At 44.1% G+C, this 17500-nt stretch overlaps 1 protein-coding gene across 1 annotated transcript in view; it reads right to left on the bottom strand.

Annotated features, from left to right (window-relative positions):
* qsox2 (quiescin Q6 sulfhydryl oxidase 2) overlaps positions 1-15999 on the bottom strand; it is a 34161-nt gene extending 18162 nt beyond the window's left edge. Inside the window, exons 1-5 of the mRNA XM_063195315.1 lie at positions 15678-15999; positions 6455-6555; positions 6278-6326; positions 5975-6080; positions 4313-4403 (exon numbers count right to left, since the gene is read on the bottom strand). Of these exons, the coding sequence (XP_063051385.1) occupies positions 4313-4403; positions 5975-6080; positions 6278-6326; positions 6455-6555; positions 15678-15954 (624 nt within the window). The 5' untranslated portion in view covers positions 15955-15999. The remainder of the gene's footprint in view (positions 1-4312; positions 4404-5974; positions 6081-6277; positions 6327-6454; positions 6556-15677) is intronic.
* Positions 16000-17500: the final 1501 nt, after the last annotated feature.

Raw genomic sequence — 17500 nt, 5'->3', positions numbered from 1 at the left:
TAATAGCCTATTAATTATCCTTATTGAATATTTCTGCCCATAAACCAATCAATCTTAATTTGCACATGTCGCTTTCACAATGTAGGCCTATTATTAGGCTATTACTATTATGATTATTATTATTATTGTTATTATTATTATTATTATTATTATTATTATTATTAGGCTATTATTATTATTATTATTATTATTATTATTATCTTTCAGCTCTTTCAGACTAGTGTTGGTAATATAGCCTACAAGTAAGTCTACAGTATTAATCAATTTATAAGTTATTGCATATAATTACTAAACTATTTAAGATTGAATTGAAACTGAAACATTACATCAATTTATAAGTTATTGCATATAATTACTTAACTATTTGAGATTGAATTGAAGCTCAGACACCTGGATCTCAGTCTCTCGTCTTCTGCATACGAGAAAAAAACCCTGTCGCTTTAAATGAGCAGCCTCGTGAGGAGAGCCCCTCCCCTCTCTGTCACTCACTGTCCACAGCTGCAGTGCTCCGCGACCGTTCTGCCCTCTCCCTCTCACTTCTGTCGCCGTTTGGCGTTTCAGCGACTATCAAACTAATCGACTGACTGTCAACAACTTTGAAAACAATAACGTTGGCATGCTTGTGCGGACAACGTGAACTTGTCGCGTGCTGACCGAGGCAACTACACAGGTTATAACGTAAAATGGCTAACGGGCGAGAAGTAGTCTATCGCAAATTACATTGTGACTGAAACACTTGAGATTCTACATACACAAAACAAGAAAAAAAAAACTTCACTTGAAAGAACAGGGAACACGCACAACACAGCGTGTCTGCGAGGAAAGCTCTTTCTCTGTAACACTGTCATAGAATGTAGAATTCCCTGCACAGACTCATTGAGTTTCACCGTCCATTCTCCCTAGTTGCTGTTTGGTGTTGCAGGGACTACAAAACTAATGACCTGGCTGTCCATTAGGCTACAACTTTAAAAACAATACAGTTGATGATTGTTTTGGAAACGTTTAGTTGTTGCGTGCTGACAGGCTGTAACTCAAAATAGTGAACATGGCGAGACTGACACGTCATTCACAAATTACAAGCGTCATGTAAACTGCGCATGGATCGGAAAATCAGATCATTGTTGATGCAGATATGATTATAAATGGTGAAAATGAAGGAGGGAATTCCAAAAAGTTAAAGACAAGTAAAGATGCCTTATTTTGGTGCAGCAGCTGTGCAGAGCCAGCACCTAGGCTACATGCAGGCAGCGCCAGGTGTAAAGGCGAAATGGTTGCGTGAGGAATTTAATATCTCTGGATCGGTTTTTTGATCGGCATGTTTTTCCGATCACCGATCAGGCTATTTTTGGCCATTATCGGCCGAGCATGATCGGCTGCCGAGCAATCGGAGCACCTCTAACTGACGCCTAAACACAGGATATTGTCTTCTACAGAAACAGCTTCTTCTTGGTGACTGTGGACTTGCTTATTTATTAACATGTTCCACATCTAGGTGTGCTACATTGAAACTACTCAAAAAAGCTAATATCTGACCTCTTCCAAAGGTCCCTTTCCTGTTACAGGTAATATGCTATATGAATGTTAAAGAAAATGAAATTTGAAACGATACCTCTTTTTTTCTTAATATGCTATATGAAAACATGAATTTCCCAGTTTTACTTTTTGTGTGTGCAAATGCCCAATTTCGAATTTCAAAGTATACAAAGATCAACGTCATTTTACTCTTCATTGACCACGCTGCAGTCAGTAGATGTTATTCTTCACTTGAGTGACAGTACAGTATTAAATCTGCCTTCCAAAAACAGAGACATGGCTATTTTTTGATAACTGATGGCACACCATACAGTATTCCTCCCTATGACTCCCAGTAACAGTAAGAGTTTTGGGAACAGCCGTTGAGTTTCACATCCGCTAACTATGTGTGCTTATCTGTCAAGGTTTCCTCAGTTTGACAATAAAAAGACAGAAAGACAGAGAGAGAGAGAGAGAGAGAGAGAGAGAGAGAGAGAGAGAGAGAGAGAGAGAGAGAGAGAGAGAGAGAGAAAGAGAGAGAGAGAGATGGAGAGAGAGATGGAGAGGGAGAGACCCTTTAATAATGTCAACTCAGCATGCACACGCACACGCACACACACGCACACGCACCATACACACCACACACACAGAGCATCTGGTAAAGCTTATCAACCGCTGAGACCTCTGTGGAGGCAGACAGAGTGTCTGACAGTGGCCTTCTCTATATCCACACTACAGTACGCCAGCATGGTTCAACTGAACGTCAGACAAACACAGTGCTTTCAGATGGCGAACCTACATAGATATACACACTCCTAGTGTAGATATATGGTAACTGCTTCCTCTCAGCATCTCTTCCTGAGATACAGGATTTACTCTCAAGCATCCCTCGTATTTGTTGTTCTACTATTCCTACTGAGGAAGATCACGTTTCCACAAGTTAAAGTTTTTAATAATAATTTAAAAGTAGGTAATTGGAACTACATAGTTCTATATTACAACTTCCACAGAATTTCTTAATATGCTTCTAATGTCCAAACCTGTTTGGTAGCACAGTAACTGAAAATGAACATCTCTTTCTTATTAGGGTAATGTCAACATGACCAGACATGCAGTGACTTAGAACTACTGCAAAGTACTCAAAGGGTATTGTTTCTTTTTTCTTCACAGTCCTGTTTGCCTCCATTTAAATGTCAAGTGCCTTGTTCTACTACTAAGGAAGTCTGTGGCTACTTTGTGCTTTTTTTAATGCTCTAAAAATAACAAATGTCTTCAAGCCTCTTCTGTGCTTCAATTTCCAATACGGCGAGCCACATGGTTTTGCTCCTTGGCAAATATAATAGACCAACTCACTGTCATGCTTCAATTAGAGCAGTGATTCTCAAACTGTGGGCTGGGGCCTTGAAATCATTTGATAAAAATCTAAATAATATGTGTTTGTGTGGCTGTTGACTATTTACTTGAGTTGTATCTTGAATTGGGTCAGAGATGTTGGGTCAGAGGTGGGCCTTGAGCATTTGTGAACATTTCAAGTGGGCCCCAAGTTAGAAAAAAAATGGAGAACCCCTGAATTAGCATAAAGGTAATATTGCCATGAAAATCTTAACAGTGTGACTGACAACCATTACAATTACTCTGACAACTGTAATTAACTCCAGCAAGTTGGTTATGTTAATTTTGTTAATTGGCTAGTATGTCCGTGTGTGTGTTAGCAACAAAGTACGAGAGGGATGTGCTGAGGAACAAATCAATTATTGTTTGGTGGGTGTTCAGATCCACCGTCTGCATCCTGGGATTCTTCACAATTGCAAGACGGATAAAACTGTGCTAACTTTGTGGAGGACTGCACTCTCTGGGTGCTTTCTGATATTAAGAGCTGATTTTGGGCTTTCTATGCCTTTGTTGATAGGGCTGTCTGAGAGAGGGACAAGAAAGCAATGAGAGAGGGGGGGGGGGGTCTCGGGAAATGACCTAGGGTAAGACAGAAAGAGGAGGTAGAGCGCTGTTAGCATAGAGGTAGAAAATAACACTTGAGTGGACATGGCAATTCACGACAGCACTAGAAAGTGGCACATGGCGCCTCCCATTGTCTGTAGGTAGTGTAGGCACCTTCAGTCAATTCAAGTCAATGGAGAACACGCCCACCTCTGTTAAAAAATGGACTAAAACTGTGTGAATATGAAGTAACCCGTTAATTAAAGACCAGATTTGAAATGTCAGGATAAATATCTACTTAAATCATATGAGTCGATAAAATACATCTAAAAACTGAATTATATTAATTCTGCACATTTTTAGCAACACACTTCAACTATTGTCCTTGTAGAGTGTGTTGATGGACATTTTCATTATTAAGCCATTTTTTGACAGAGGTGAGCCTCCTTGTTCATTCATTTCCATTTATCAGACCTACCTACAGATAATGGCCGCCACAGATTGCCGTCAGAAGGGGGGCGGGGTCTCCTCTAGTGTTATTTTCTACCTCTATGACTGTTAGTATCTCTCAAAATCAATTGGTTCTCTTGGGGGGTGCAATATTAAGAAAAGACTGAAGGCACTTCAGTTGATTCAGAAAGCAAAAGAAAACTTCATTATGTAGGCAAATAATTAAGTCTGCTTTTTACTTTTCAAAGCAACTGAAGTCCCTGGACCAAGGATCTTTTTCCTCAAGTCATTTTTGAACCTTGGGTAAGAATTGAACCCGGGTCCACCTTGGTTCCCTCCCAGGCCTTAGCTAACTGAGCCACGTCTGACAAGCTGAACTGGTGAGAAAGTTGCGAGAGGGTCGACTCCTCCTTACCTCTCGTCCCACGTAGGAGTCGCCATCCTCTATGATGACCGCCGTGTACTGCTCCGACTTCTGTCCAATCAAGGCCAGGATATCCTCCGTTCTGACACACACACAGACACACACAGACACAGACACAGACACAGACACAGACACAGACACACACACACACACACACACACACACACACACACACACACACACACACACACACACACACACACACACACACACACACGGAAACAGCCGTCACGATACACTTAGAAAATCATGGTTTATACAAGAGGTTAACCTCTTACAGCAGAGGTGTTAAACTCAAAGTGACTGAGGGCCAAAATCAAAATCTGGAACAAAGTTGTGGTCCGAACTCAATATTTATTTAAAAAATGGAATAGGATTTTGCTCATGGTTAAACTTCACACACACTCTTCCCCATCAAATATGCCTGCACATTTTGTGTTGCATATGAGTGTGAGCTGTTTCATTGGCCTGGGTCCACTCATATTCCTGTCACACACCAAATTTCATGTTCAAGCCTTGTTACCCTATACATTAATGGTGTATGCGGGCCAACTGCAATACACATTTGATATGATCTCGCAGGCCTAATAAAATTACTCTGCGAGCCAGATTTGGCCCCCGGCCTAAGTGTAACATCTTTGACTTACAGTGTGGGAGCACTGCTTTTTACTAAAATTTCAATAGTACTATATTGTCTTTCACTCTAAGGGGTCTTACACACTAGGGCGGTAAAGCGTCGCGGAGGGGCTGCGATTTTTACCGGCGTCGGTGAAAGTACATTGAAACATATCTGTCCTTACACACCAACCGCCAGTAGTCGGGCGTCAGCTCGAGTTCTATTTTCCAAAGCCGGCTCCCGCGCCACGCTGCATTTGGAAAATAGAACTTGAGCGTATTTTTCACGCCGGCGACCGGCGGTGTCTCATTCAAATGAATGGCAAAGTAGCACGCTAGCTTTGGCTGTGGGGGGTTTTGAGCAGGACTGGCCGCGCACGGCGACGCTGTCAGTCTGAAAGGCAGAGAAAAACACCGGCCGAAACTAAGCAGAAAGACCGTGTTCGTCTCGAGTCCGTTCCGTTCGGCTTTGGTATGTTTGACCCCTAAGGCCACAATCACAATATTGTCTGCCTGAGTAGAAAAAAGTTCAACTCAAGGTGGAAAATCCACTTCACTTCACCTGCGGATTTCCAGATGTTATGACACCGTTGCCAACATTCACATCAGATTCACGATTGGGAGCTAGTGCAAGAGATTGTCTTCTACCCATTTTACAGATATGAATTTACAAAGCCTTTTGTGTGTGTTTTCACAACACTCAAATAACACAACACCATAGATTAGGCTACGTTGCGAGTGACAGCTCAGCCATTACAATGTTGCCTGGTCACTGTTAAAGATTCTACTGACAGCATCTGAACCGGCGCAGTATACTGTAATGAGTAAGAAAGAGCCTTTTCATTGCCGTGTCCATCCTATCTGTAGCAGAGATGGGAGTAGAGATTGCATGTACTACAGTATCTGTAAGTAAATGATGTTGTAGATATTAGATCCCCCCTCAGCACTTTCGGGGACTATTGCTCTGATAGCATTTTAAACACCATCACACAGGGTGAAGTTAACGACCCCATAGCCCGAGTGGTCTCTAGAACTCACTTGGAGGGTTCTAGTGGGGGGCAGCGAGTGGGCCAGTCCTGCTTGGTGTGGTTCTGCAGGAAGTTGATCATCAGCTGCCTCACCGTCGGCAGCTCTCTGTCTGCACCTGCATGTGGCAGAACACAGGACACACGTGAGACAGAGAAACAGGCGCGCGCGCACACACACACAGACACACACACACACAGACACACACACACACGACTCAAACATAGACTGACACACTCACACAGATGCACAGCTGCACACTCCATCAAAACATTCCCAGCACCGTGTGCGCTTTGGCAGGTGTGAGTCTCTTACCTCGGTATGTTTTGCCAACATCAGTGTTGCTGCCATGTGCTTTGAAATACTGATAAGACAAAGACAAAAATAATGACAGTACCATTAGCCAAACATAGGCATACTTAAAAACACCCACAGCCACCAAACTTACTCATTATCAATTTGAAAATAATAATAATAATAATAATAATATACCCTAAAGGTTGGGTAAAAGTGGATCTCAAACTCTTTGCAGACGTCAAAGTTCCTCTCATGAGCACAGTCGAGCACTCCGATGCGGATGGCCTGCTCCCAGTCTACAGAGAGAGAGAGAGAGAGAGAGGGGAGAGAGGGAGAGAGAGAGAGCGAGAGCGAGAGAGAGAGAGAGAGAGAGAGGGAGAGAGAGAGAGCGAGAGCGAGAGCAAGAGAGAGAGAGAGAGAGAGAGAGAGAAAGAAGAGAGAAAGAAGTCTTAGTTTAATTCACACAAGTAGAGAGCATTTGAATGGATGTGAAGCGGACAAGAGCATACAGAGACCTCATTAGGCAGTGCCTAAGCACCCTTTTATTCATCACCGAGACGTGGCGCGCATTGTTATCCAAAAGGGGAAACTGCTTGCTCGTGCTGTTGCTATGATACCCAACTTGAAGGAAGAGAGAGTTTGCGTTCTTGCCTTACAATGGTGTTGTGGTAAAAAAAACAATAGAAAGGGAGGAGGAGGTCAACGCAACCTGCAGTAAACAATAGACGGTAAACAACAGAGGGAGGGTAAACAAATTACCGGTACACTATGCACGTCTTTCACATCAGCACAATCGCACGTAGACAGATCCTCCGTAATTAAAAGAACACATCATTGATGGTGGTCCAGGAGTATGTAGGCTACTTGACAAACCATTAGTCCTAATGAGGAGTGTACTCCACAGCTACTACATATCTAGTGATACAGAGATATTCTGCTCCTGGTTACCAATAAGGAACCAAAACAAGAACTCCATTCACTTATAATTTAGCTGCTTCAACTTCTCGACAAAGCCAGAGTGTGTGGTAACACAGTGACAAGACAACTAAAAGTTGTTTTAACTTGGTGACCTTTAATGTGTGTTGGTGTTTCCCTTTCAGCACTGTGCACACTTGAGATTAAATCAGTTCATGATTGCGTTTCCCAACCACACGGGCTGTACTCGAGCAGTCGAGTTGACCCTGACCCACACACAGCGGGTTCTGCTACTGCTACACCAGATCAGGTGGCCAGCCCAGCCCTACCAGCCTATCCAGAATTCCATGGGCTCTGAGAATAAAAAAAACATTTTACTCTGACTTCTGACCCCACTGCAATCTGACTCTCTACAGGGTTTTAAATAATATATTTGGATTTATACAGGTTTACTCTGCAATATTACCAGCCCATTTTTTTAACTGTGTGGCTAGCTACCCAGAGTTCCATTGGCTCTGAGGATTACACAACCAAAGCCAGAATTATAGTACAGGCAAAAGGGATGGCCACAAACTTTCAGTTAGCCTGACAAAAAAGAAACATGTTGACATGACAAAGGGAAATAGCAAGAGGTTTGAGGTTAACCAATGTCACATCCTCCTGGATATATCTAGAAGAAACACTATGCAGGCCTTCTTCTGAAGAAAAGGCCTCGCAAACAGGCTTCGTAGTGGGGGGGTTATTTTGCCCATTTTGGGAAGAGGCTTTATAAAGACTCACTGCAGCCCGCCCGAGTCTCGTCTGAACATTAAAGCCCCAGCACAAAATACATTACCAGGACCATTAGTGTCTGATCACAGGCAGACGCTGCAAGACAGCAGAATACTAAGTGCCTCTGTTAAATTGGTTAGACCAATCATTGGGTTAGACGTCTGATGCTACTGCTGCTACCGATACTGCCGCTGCTGGGGCAGAGCAGAGGGCTTTAAAAGCTTCTCCAGGGCAGGCTGTCTGGTGAGGACAGGGGAGCCCAGGAAAGACAGTGGATTGGGGGACATTTAGCCCTAGAATGCTTCTTCTGCCTGACCCTGCCTGATGTAGGGCTGGGTGATATATTTCCTTATAGTACCCAATAGGCACGGGTCTTTAATTTTCTTTAACCCATTGTGTCCTGGAGGCGACATATACACTGCATTTGGTTCTTAAGATTTGAGCTGTTTTATTAAAATATGGACATGTTAGAGCTAAGTTAAAGGAACACATTCTAGTAAAAACTTATTTCATGTTTTATGCATTCGGAGGTTATAATATGAGGTTTTAATAGGGAGAGGGCACCTTTTCCCAAAAAGGGCTTAGGCTAAAATGGGTTAATAAAGGTGAAAGATAAATGATTTTACCTGTCATCTTCCTAAAAGTTTGGAGACTCTGATGAAGATGACTTCGAAATGCTAGTCTTGCCGCATTATAAATAAAATTCACAACATCCAGATTTTAGGTGCTCCAACAATCTTCCTTTCATTACTTGATCTACCAGTAAGTCCTTCCCGTTAGCGGATTGTGAGGTAAAGGAGCGGAAATCATACACTGATTTTTTCCATCATCCAATAGGCCTATGGATTTTCACCCTGTTCCTCTCAAGACACTGACAATTTGAAATCAGCTTAATCGAAAGGTCTTTCAAGGCATCAACATACAGTACAGTATCTCTTATACACAAACTGCTAGCTGGCAACTTGGTCATCGCTGAACTCCATCAGCATGGAACTAAAGGGCCGTACACACACGTCGCTGCTATTTACTCGCTACTTGCTCACTCGCCTACTTGCCACTCGCTCTGGGTGATTTTGTTTACTGGTTGTCATGGTTCCCGCTGTCCGCGCCAATAACGTCCGTACGAAACAAAATGTAGGCCTACGCTGTTTAACGTTGATCGTGTGCTGTGCACAACCATATGAGCCTTTGATGGTGTACACTGTATGTATTTTCCTCAACACTTTTAACCAAAGTGTGATGGCGTGCAGAAGTTGGGTGGTCAGAACCAAAGAAACTCAAGAGAAAGAACAATCTCTTGGTGGGGAATGCATTGGCCACGGTGTAGTACGGGGGCGTTGCCTGAGGACACGAGTGGATGGAAAATTAACTCCCTTGCGCATGGTCATTGGTCATCCATCCACGATGGATGCCATTTTCGTACTCCGTAATTTGTGGCCAAGTAACGGCAGCTGTTGGTCAGCAGTAATTGCTGGGGGTAATTAAGGACAGCTGACAGACATTCACGCTGTCCTATGACCTGTTCCACAGTGAATAACATTTCCGTACTCCCCTCGCCATCATTTCCTACTACGCTGTTATGACGTGAGTAAGCCCTCTTGTCTCAAGTCTCTTTGGTCAGAACACCACAGGGGTAACGTCACCTGTCAATAATCTGTATTCTGCATTCCAATTGGTTACTCGCTTAACTCGCGTCGCTCGAAGATAAAATAAGTTTATCTCGGAACCCGCCCACATCGCATCGCTTGTACTCTCCTCGCCTACTCGCCAGCGAGACTCGGTGGAACACGTAGACATTCTATTGACTTCATCCGCTGAGCGAGTAACTAGCAGCGACGTGTGTGTACGGCCCTTAACACTGTGCAATGTTCTGTCCTGGCCAAACTGACATCAGCATCAGAGGTCTGCAACAACAACATATCTGGAGTAATCGCTGCTTAGACATTATGGTCAAGACCCACTTGTTTGTTTCTGACAATTTCATGTTTTCCACTCCTGTTGATTTTGCATTGTCTACAATAGAAACTGCTCATTTAGCCAAAGGAGCCAAGGTAAGACAAAAAAAGATGACAGTAATGGACTTTATTTTATCATCGCACATCGGTAACGCATCAACATTTCTTTCCCATTGACTCCACAATTTGTATGCAGCTGGCATTGATATCACATTAACATTTTTTATTTCACAGTCAACAGCCACTTGTTTGTCTCTGAACCTTCCCACTGGTTTCACGTCAGTCCAGAATAGAAACTTCTCATTGAGCTGGCAATGGAAAAGTCCCGACCAATGGCCAGCTCACAATCACACTGGCCATGAACAATCAACTTGTCGAGTCACTGGAGCCGGCCAACTGAACTCTCACTCCACAGAAACAGCCACTTGTTGCTTTGGCTCAATCGCCTTTGTCGCCCGTGTGACTGAGGCTAAAGGATCACCGACTGTAGCTCCAACATAGACGTGCAAGCACACACACTACACACACATGCAAGCATGCACGCAGACTGTCATTTCTCCACACTAACTTTGTCACTAGTGCACGCACACGCACTCTCCCTGTCATAGTTGTTCATGAGAGTCTGTTCTCTCTGAGGTGTTGCATGAGTTTTCACACATAACAACCGAATAACAAAAGTAGAGAAGGCACAGGCTGTGCAGTACAGCAAACAGAAGGCCTGATTCTCACCACAAGCATCACTTATGGGGGTGGAGTAAAAGTAGAGTGCAGTGCAGTGCAGTGCGGTTTAGATGTCTCGATGATGTGCTGGCATGTGGGGGTTTTTTGGGGACGGGACTGGAAGCATTTGTTTCATCCACCACTATCTCAAGGGACCCCTAAAGAATGGATTTGGGGGTGGGAGGCAGGCAAGCATCTGTGCCAGTGTGTGTGTGTGTGTACGTGTGTGTGTGTGTGTGTGTGTGTGTGTGTGTGTGTGTGTGTGTGTGTGTGTGTGTGTGTGTGTGTGTGTGTGTGTATCAACTGGAGGAGGGTGGGGTCAAGTGGAGGGTTTCAGCAACGGATGTGTGTGGGTGTGAGGGTCGGTGTGTCCCCAAGGGAATTCTATGCTAAACTTTGTGTGTGTGTGTGTGTGTGTGTGTGTGTGTGTGTGTGTGTGTGTGTGTGTGTGTGTGTGTGTGTGTGTGTGTGTGTGTGTGTGTGTGTGTGTGTGTGTGTGTAAAGGGGGTACCTCGACTAGACGCTTGATGAGGGGCATCTGTTTCTGCAAACTGTGTCTCAGAAGTGTGTGTGTGTGTGTGTGTGTGTGTGTGTGTGTGTGTGTGTGTGTGTGTGTGTGTGTGTGTGTGTGTGTGTGTGTGTGTTACTAGGGGCACCCGCTTTACAGTCCCCACACCCACCTCGTATCCTCCAGCTGCTCTACTCCTAAAGGCCTGCAAGAGTGTGCGTGTGTGTGTGTGTGTGTGTGTGTGTGTGTGTGTGTGTGTGTGTGTGTGTGTGTGTGTGTGTGTGTGTGTGTGTGTGTGTGTGTGTGTGTGTGTGTGTGTGTGAGTGTGCACGTGAGAGGGAGGGAGGGAGGGCGAGTGAGTGTGTGCGTGTGGGGGAATGCACGACTGGGTCAGGGTTGGACAATGGGGACCCTGACCCCCCATTGTGTGGAGAACAGCTGGTAGGCGGATGACAGCTTGCGCCAACAAAGGTGAAGGGACAACGCTCTGCAAAACACAAAGTCTCACAAACGTGGATGAGGCGCGCATGCACGCACGCACACGCACACACACGCACGTGCACTCCAACATACCAACACACCCATCATACAAAAAATGCTATTCACGCAGATATTTTTGGACAATGTTTTGGAAACAAAAAGTAAATATGATCTGCTTTCTCATCAAAATCAGAAAACAAACAAAACAATACACTACTGCATTAAAATAGTTTGTTGGTATTGTGGTAAAATATGGTGTCTCAAACGAGCCCATTGGTTGATGTCATATCAGCTCTAACTTGGTGCATTTCCACTTGTATAGCAATTTTAAGCAACAGCTTACTTTCCAGGTAATCATTGTAATCCTTGTACTTATGTTCCAAAACGTAAGACCTGACCTAAGTCTGTGCTGCACTTACAATAAAAAGCAAATGGACATGATGAAGCTCATAATAAATAACACACTCTCAGTCAGTGCAGTGTACAGTAGTAATATATTTGTAACAACACATTTCACAGCCAATCAACTGTTAAGTATCTGGCTCATCTTGGGTTATGTACGTCAGATAAAGTAGATTGACATGGGATGTTAGTAACCCCCTTTATCAGTTGGCAGGCATGACAAAAAATATAAACTTGACTACTGACTGACCTTAAAAACTCTGAGGACATGAGTATAAATCTTCTATTACCGTGCAATAAATGCCGTACTACAGACTCTGTACTGTGACATTACACAGATAGTAGTCAAGGCTTTCAAATGACTAGCGCAACGCTCAACTGACGAAAAACAGCATCCGCTCAGGGGCTACAGGCGTACCATGCTTTTAGTGATGTGCGCTCGCTAGGCTAATAATATGATCCTGGAGTGCCTGGAGTGACACACGGGCCCTATCTCAATGCCTAGTGTTCTAGCCTTGCTAGGACATGAAACGCCCAGTGATTGGATACACTCTGGTGAACTCCGCAGAGTATCCAATCACTGGGCGTTTCACGTCCTAGTAGCAAGGCTAGAACACTGGGCATTGGGATACGGACACACTATTAATACAAAAACACACACAATGGAACCATCATACATTACGAAGAACAAGCACAACCCTTTATACACACACACACACACACACAACATACACAGCAACAACAGCCAGGAGACACAGCAGTTTGCACATGTGATGTTAAGTGCTTGAGAGGCCCTTTCACACAATGCTGGACCAGTGAGTGCAGTGTAGCTCAGGGCAGGTCACATGAGGCAACTCACGCCACGCCACACCAGGCCATGCCACGCCAGCCTTGCCTGCTTTCACACATGCCTCTCACATAGCCTTGCCCAGCCCAGCCTTGTCCTGTGTTGCCCTGCCCCTTCACCAAATGTGCCACCAGCATGCTGGATAAGTGTGTTCAGTAAAATAGAACAGCCCGGAAAAAGACTGGTCAGTCACCAAGTCACACCAGGTCACCTCCCTCCCCCCCACAACACACACACACACACACACACACACACACACACACACACACACACACACACACACACACAAACACACATACATACACTTCTCATACACAGGCTACACACTTCTCCCCACGTTCAAGATAACATAAAAGGTGTGAGATGCAAAACTTGTTTGCTTCAAACTACATGTTGACATCAGAGCCAATTCTGTCCTCAGTCCAATATGGTAGCCAAATGATTCACGCATGTGCGGTGCTGGACACTTTGCATGACTACTGTAGACTCCTGGGCAAAATGCACAGTGAGAAGTGGCACATTGTACAAAAGCAATCGTTCTACAGATGACCTGGCCTTGTTGGTACTGTACTGAGAAACGATTTCTTCCCTGAGACCCGGGTGGGAGTTCAGATAATCAATATTCAAATGATTGTATGGATCGGTCTTTACCCCATCATTGATGTTGAGTCGCCATGCATACAAAGACTATCTACTGTTGACTACAAATCAAATCTACCACACAATCAATACAATCACTCACAAACTTCTACAGTTTGATTAGGCAAGATATATGAGGAAAAAAACATGTCAAAGGAGCTGAAGTCAGGCCATCTGAACAAAATGAAATGTACAGAAAAGAACAAAAGTGTGACGACCACACTTATGTACCAGTGGTCTTAAAGTACCTAGGCTTCAATTTTTCTACAGTGCTGGAGTCCATGGTTTGGCTTAGATGAAGCTTATAACCAGTACCTGAACAGTCAGTAGACTGTCTTTTTTTACTTTATTCATAGTACAGTGCAGATGGTGACAGTAAGCGAGTTGGGAGAGAGAGAGACAGGGAAGGGTCAGCAAAGGACCCGGACCGGGAATCAAAACCGGGTCGGCCGCTTAGCAAACAAGTGCCCTACCATATGCGCCACAGTAGGGCCAGTAGACTACGCTTTAAGCCATTAGGGCAATGGGAACAGAGACTGCTGCCACTTTACAGCAACTGCCAAGGCCTACTTGGCATGCAGCAACCCCACGCATCTGAACGCCAGCCTGGGAGCTGGACTTAAACGTGTATGGACTATGGGTCACTTCTGGAACAGAGCCTGAACTGATCCATCAACAGACTTGGCCTTCAACCAAACCATGGACTGAGTTGAACCCCTTCCCAGCAAACGGTTCCAAAATGGGAAAGGGGGGTTGATTCATTGCTACAGCCCACCACTACAACTTCCGAAGGACCTGGATGCCAGGAGGGAGGAGGACCGACTGATGCTGGCTTGGGGCCGTGCCATAGCCTAGATCTCACACAAAAACACATCTTCACTCTGACCAGCATGACAGACAGTGGGCTATCTCATCACCCATCTATTGAGCAGTACTTACCTAACAATAGCACCAACTGTCCTGCTCTCTCATCACACTGCCACCTGTCTTCCTGACCTGTTATCACTTTGCATGCATGGAAGGCCTACGCAAATAAACTCTTGACTCGGCCGTTTCACTCATATCAAAGGTACCTCCCAGTTCGTCGAATTAAAACCGCTCACTATTAGGCTGTGTGTTTCAACACAAAAACCGAGGCTGACCACTCACCACACCTGATGCTGCACAAACACCTGATGGTGCTGAAAGACTAGAACCACGCGCGCGCACACAGAGAACTTGAGCACACCACACGCACCAGACAGGGACATCCAGTGACAGGGAGTCAGGGCCATGCATCTGTCATCAACTGCCGGGTGGAAAGTATGAGTGAGGGCTGTTTTCCAGACACAATGGCTGGATCCATGCAAGTACTGATGCTGGCTAGATAAAGCAGTCGGAAGAAAAGGGGACACGGACGGGTGTGTTTATTGACCAGCACTAACAAAACTCCGTCGCCTCAGGGCATGCTTCCACGGACTGAGCCTAGGCTCAACGGGGGGTGCAATTCTTTATGTTGGTGAAAGAAATTAAGGCCATGTTTGCTAAGCTAATGGTTAAGTTACAGTTGTGAAGAATTAAAAACCAAGCAGCTCTGTAAACAGGTGGTCAGATAGGCTACCTTATCTAACTAAGCACCTGCGGGTGTGACTTCTGGCAGAGCGTGGAAAGAAATTCCCGATATAGCATTTCACATCAGCGTCACTGTTTTTATGTATTTATTTATTTATTATTATTACTGTAGATGTGGCAGAATTAGCAGCCAACTATTTACTTCCTATTAGTTGTTGTCATCGCTACAACCCTTCACTTCCTTCTACTGACCACAAATAGAAAAAATACAGCAAATACACATTCTCTAATGAGTTGTGTGAACTGTGTGGCTTTGCTTTCAAGGTTTCAAGGCAACAACAACAGCTGCATGAGGCCAGATGCTGAATAGCAAGCTAATGTAAAATACACATTTACAACAGGTGCTAGAACTACATTTCACACCACAAACTCTGCATTATACCACTGATTGAATTCAGCTTCAACAGCTAGGTTAGTCGGACAGGTCATGTCAAATGGTGTTAACTTAATGCATGGTGGCTGGCTGCTGCCCATCCATAGCCTACTCATCAGGCATTTTCACAACCATGGATGCATTCAAAGCCCTGACAGGCTATTATTGTGGTCCTGCAAGAAAAGAGAATAGCCTACCTTTGACATCCCCGGCAAGGGCTTTCCAAGTCGGTGAATATTGGATGCAGTGTCCACACCACGATGAATAAAACTGGACTAGCCAGGCTGTCGTAGAGTTGCGAACAGTCTGCTTCAGTGTGTCGCTGGTAAGTATTGTCACCGGATCATTTTCTGTGTATAGCCGACCGGCTTGAGTCGGCGCTGATAAAATGACAAAAACGCTCGCAATTATCCGCAACCAAAAAACGACTGCCATTTGTTGTAAAGCTAGAATGTCAGAATATGCTACTGCCATTAAGCCCAAAAGGCTACTGAATGCAACATTACAGACGGCCAGATGGACGTGCCGAAACAGAGGTACGTGTTGTAGACGCCTGCCGTAAAACATTCACGTATGTCGTGGCTGCAAACTTCTTGCGCACAATCATTATGCGCAGGGAGGGCGCAGTTTCTTGTGTGTTATGGGACTGATGGATGAGGAAAGTAGGTAGGCTACTTGATTGAAATTATTTATTTATTCTATTATATAGCCAATTATATAGTATTATATAATTTTTATTTTATGAAATACACGTGAAATATACACTCATAAACTTGACATGCACTACTATTTCAGTGTTTGACATATTTTGGAGATAAAAAAGGTAAGTGTGGTTATTTTAGCGTGTTTATCTTTACATTCATTTTATCCGTCATCATCATTATTATTATTATTATTATTATTATTATTATTATTATTATTATTATTATTATTATTATTATTATTATATTAACCAGTGACACACTCAGGGCCACATAGTCACCAGACTTGGCAGCTGGCCCACACTGAACAGGAGTAACAAGTAACAATGCCAAGAGGACTGCTGGCAGGCTTCACTGTACTCTAACTCAAGCTATTGGCCTCTTACTCGGCTAGGGAAAACAACACGTTTCACATCTAACGACACACATCACATCTAAAAAATAAATATAATTTGTCCTCTTATGTAATACTGTTTTAGTATATATACAGTAGCAGTATATCATTCAAGTGCCATATATTTTTTTTAAATTAAAATTATTTTGCTAAACTTAATATAGCAATCATTTCCAGTGTTTCCAAAGCATATTAACAGCTGTAGCCTACAAGACAAGTGTGATTATGATAATTATAGGACTTCCCCAAATGTTTGCATTGCATAGGCTACGCATACAGTAGGCCTAATCATCATGCAGCTCCTTGAAAGTGTGCAAGTCTGTGGCCTTTGAAGGTCAGAGCAATGGGAGGGCTACAACTCCGTCCACATACTTGCTTATGCATGCGCTGCCATCTGCAGTGCCTATCGTGAGTGGGCCCAGGGAGTGAACTTCATGTGGCCTTCTACTGTATGCAGTCAGGTTTTTTCTCTCTTTTTCCCCAGACGTGGCGCGATGTCTTCTTTCTATGCTGCGGATGAGTGGGACGGCTGCTGCTGTTGTAGTACTAGTGGCCATCTGGAGCTGGGCCCGGCCCTTCACTTCACCCCACTACTTGGTGTCATTAATTATTCCAGCACTGCACACACCCACTTTGAAGTACAACAATAGGAACTGTGTGTGCGCGTGTGTGTGTGTGTGTGTGTGTGTGTGTGTGTGTGTGTGTGTGTGTGTGTGTGTGTGTGTGTGTGTGTGCGTGTGTGCACGTCTGTGTTTTTACTTTGTTACTGAAAAAGGACACATGTATGCAAGCACGCACACACACACGCATGCACTAATAACAACAAAAAAGAATGTGGCACATATGGGTCAGATAAAAACCCAGAAAAATGGTGATTGAGGAAGCACTGTCCTAGGCAAATTTCTGTTTTTCTATTTCCTGGTTA

The sequence above is a fragment of the Engraulis encrasicolus genome, chromosome 3 (assembly GCF_034702125.1).
Source record: "Engraulis encrasicolus isolate BLACKSEA-1 chromosome 3, IST_EnEncr_1.0, whole genome shotgun sequence".
Lineage (NCBI taxonomy): Eukaryota > Metazoa > Chordata > Actinopteri > Clupeiformes > Engraulidae > Engraulis > Engraulis encrasicolus.
Note: the sequence above shows the minus strand (reverse complement) of the source record. Positions and strands in the feature narration are given on the sequence as shown.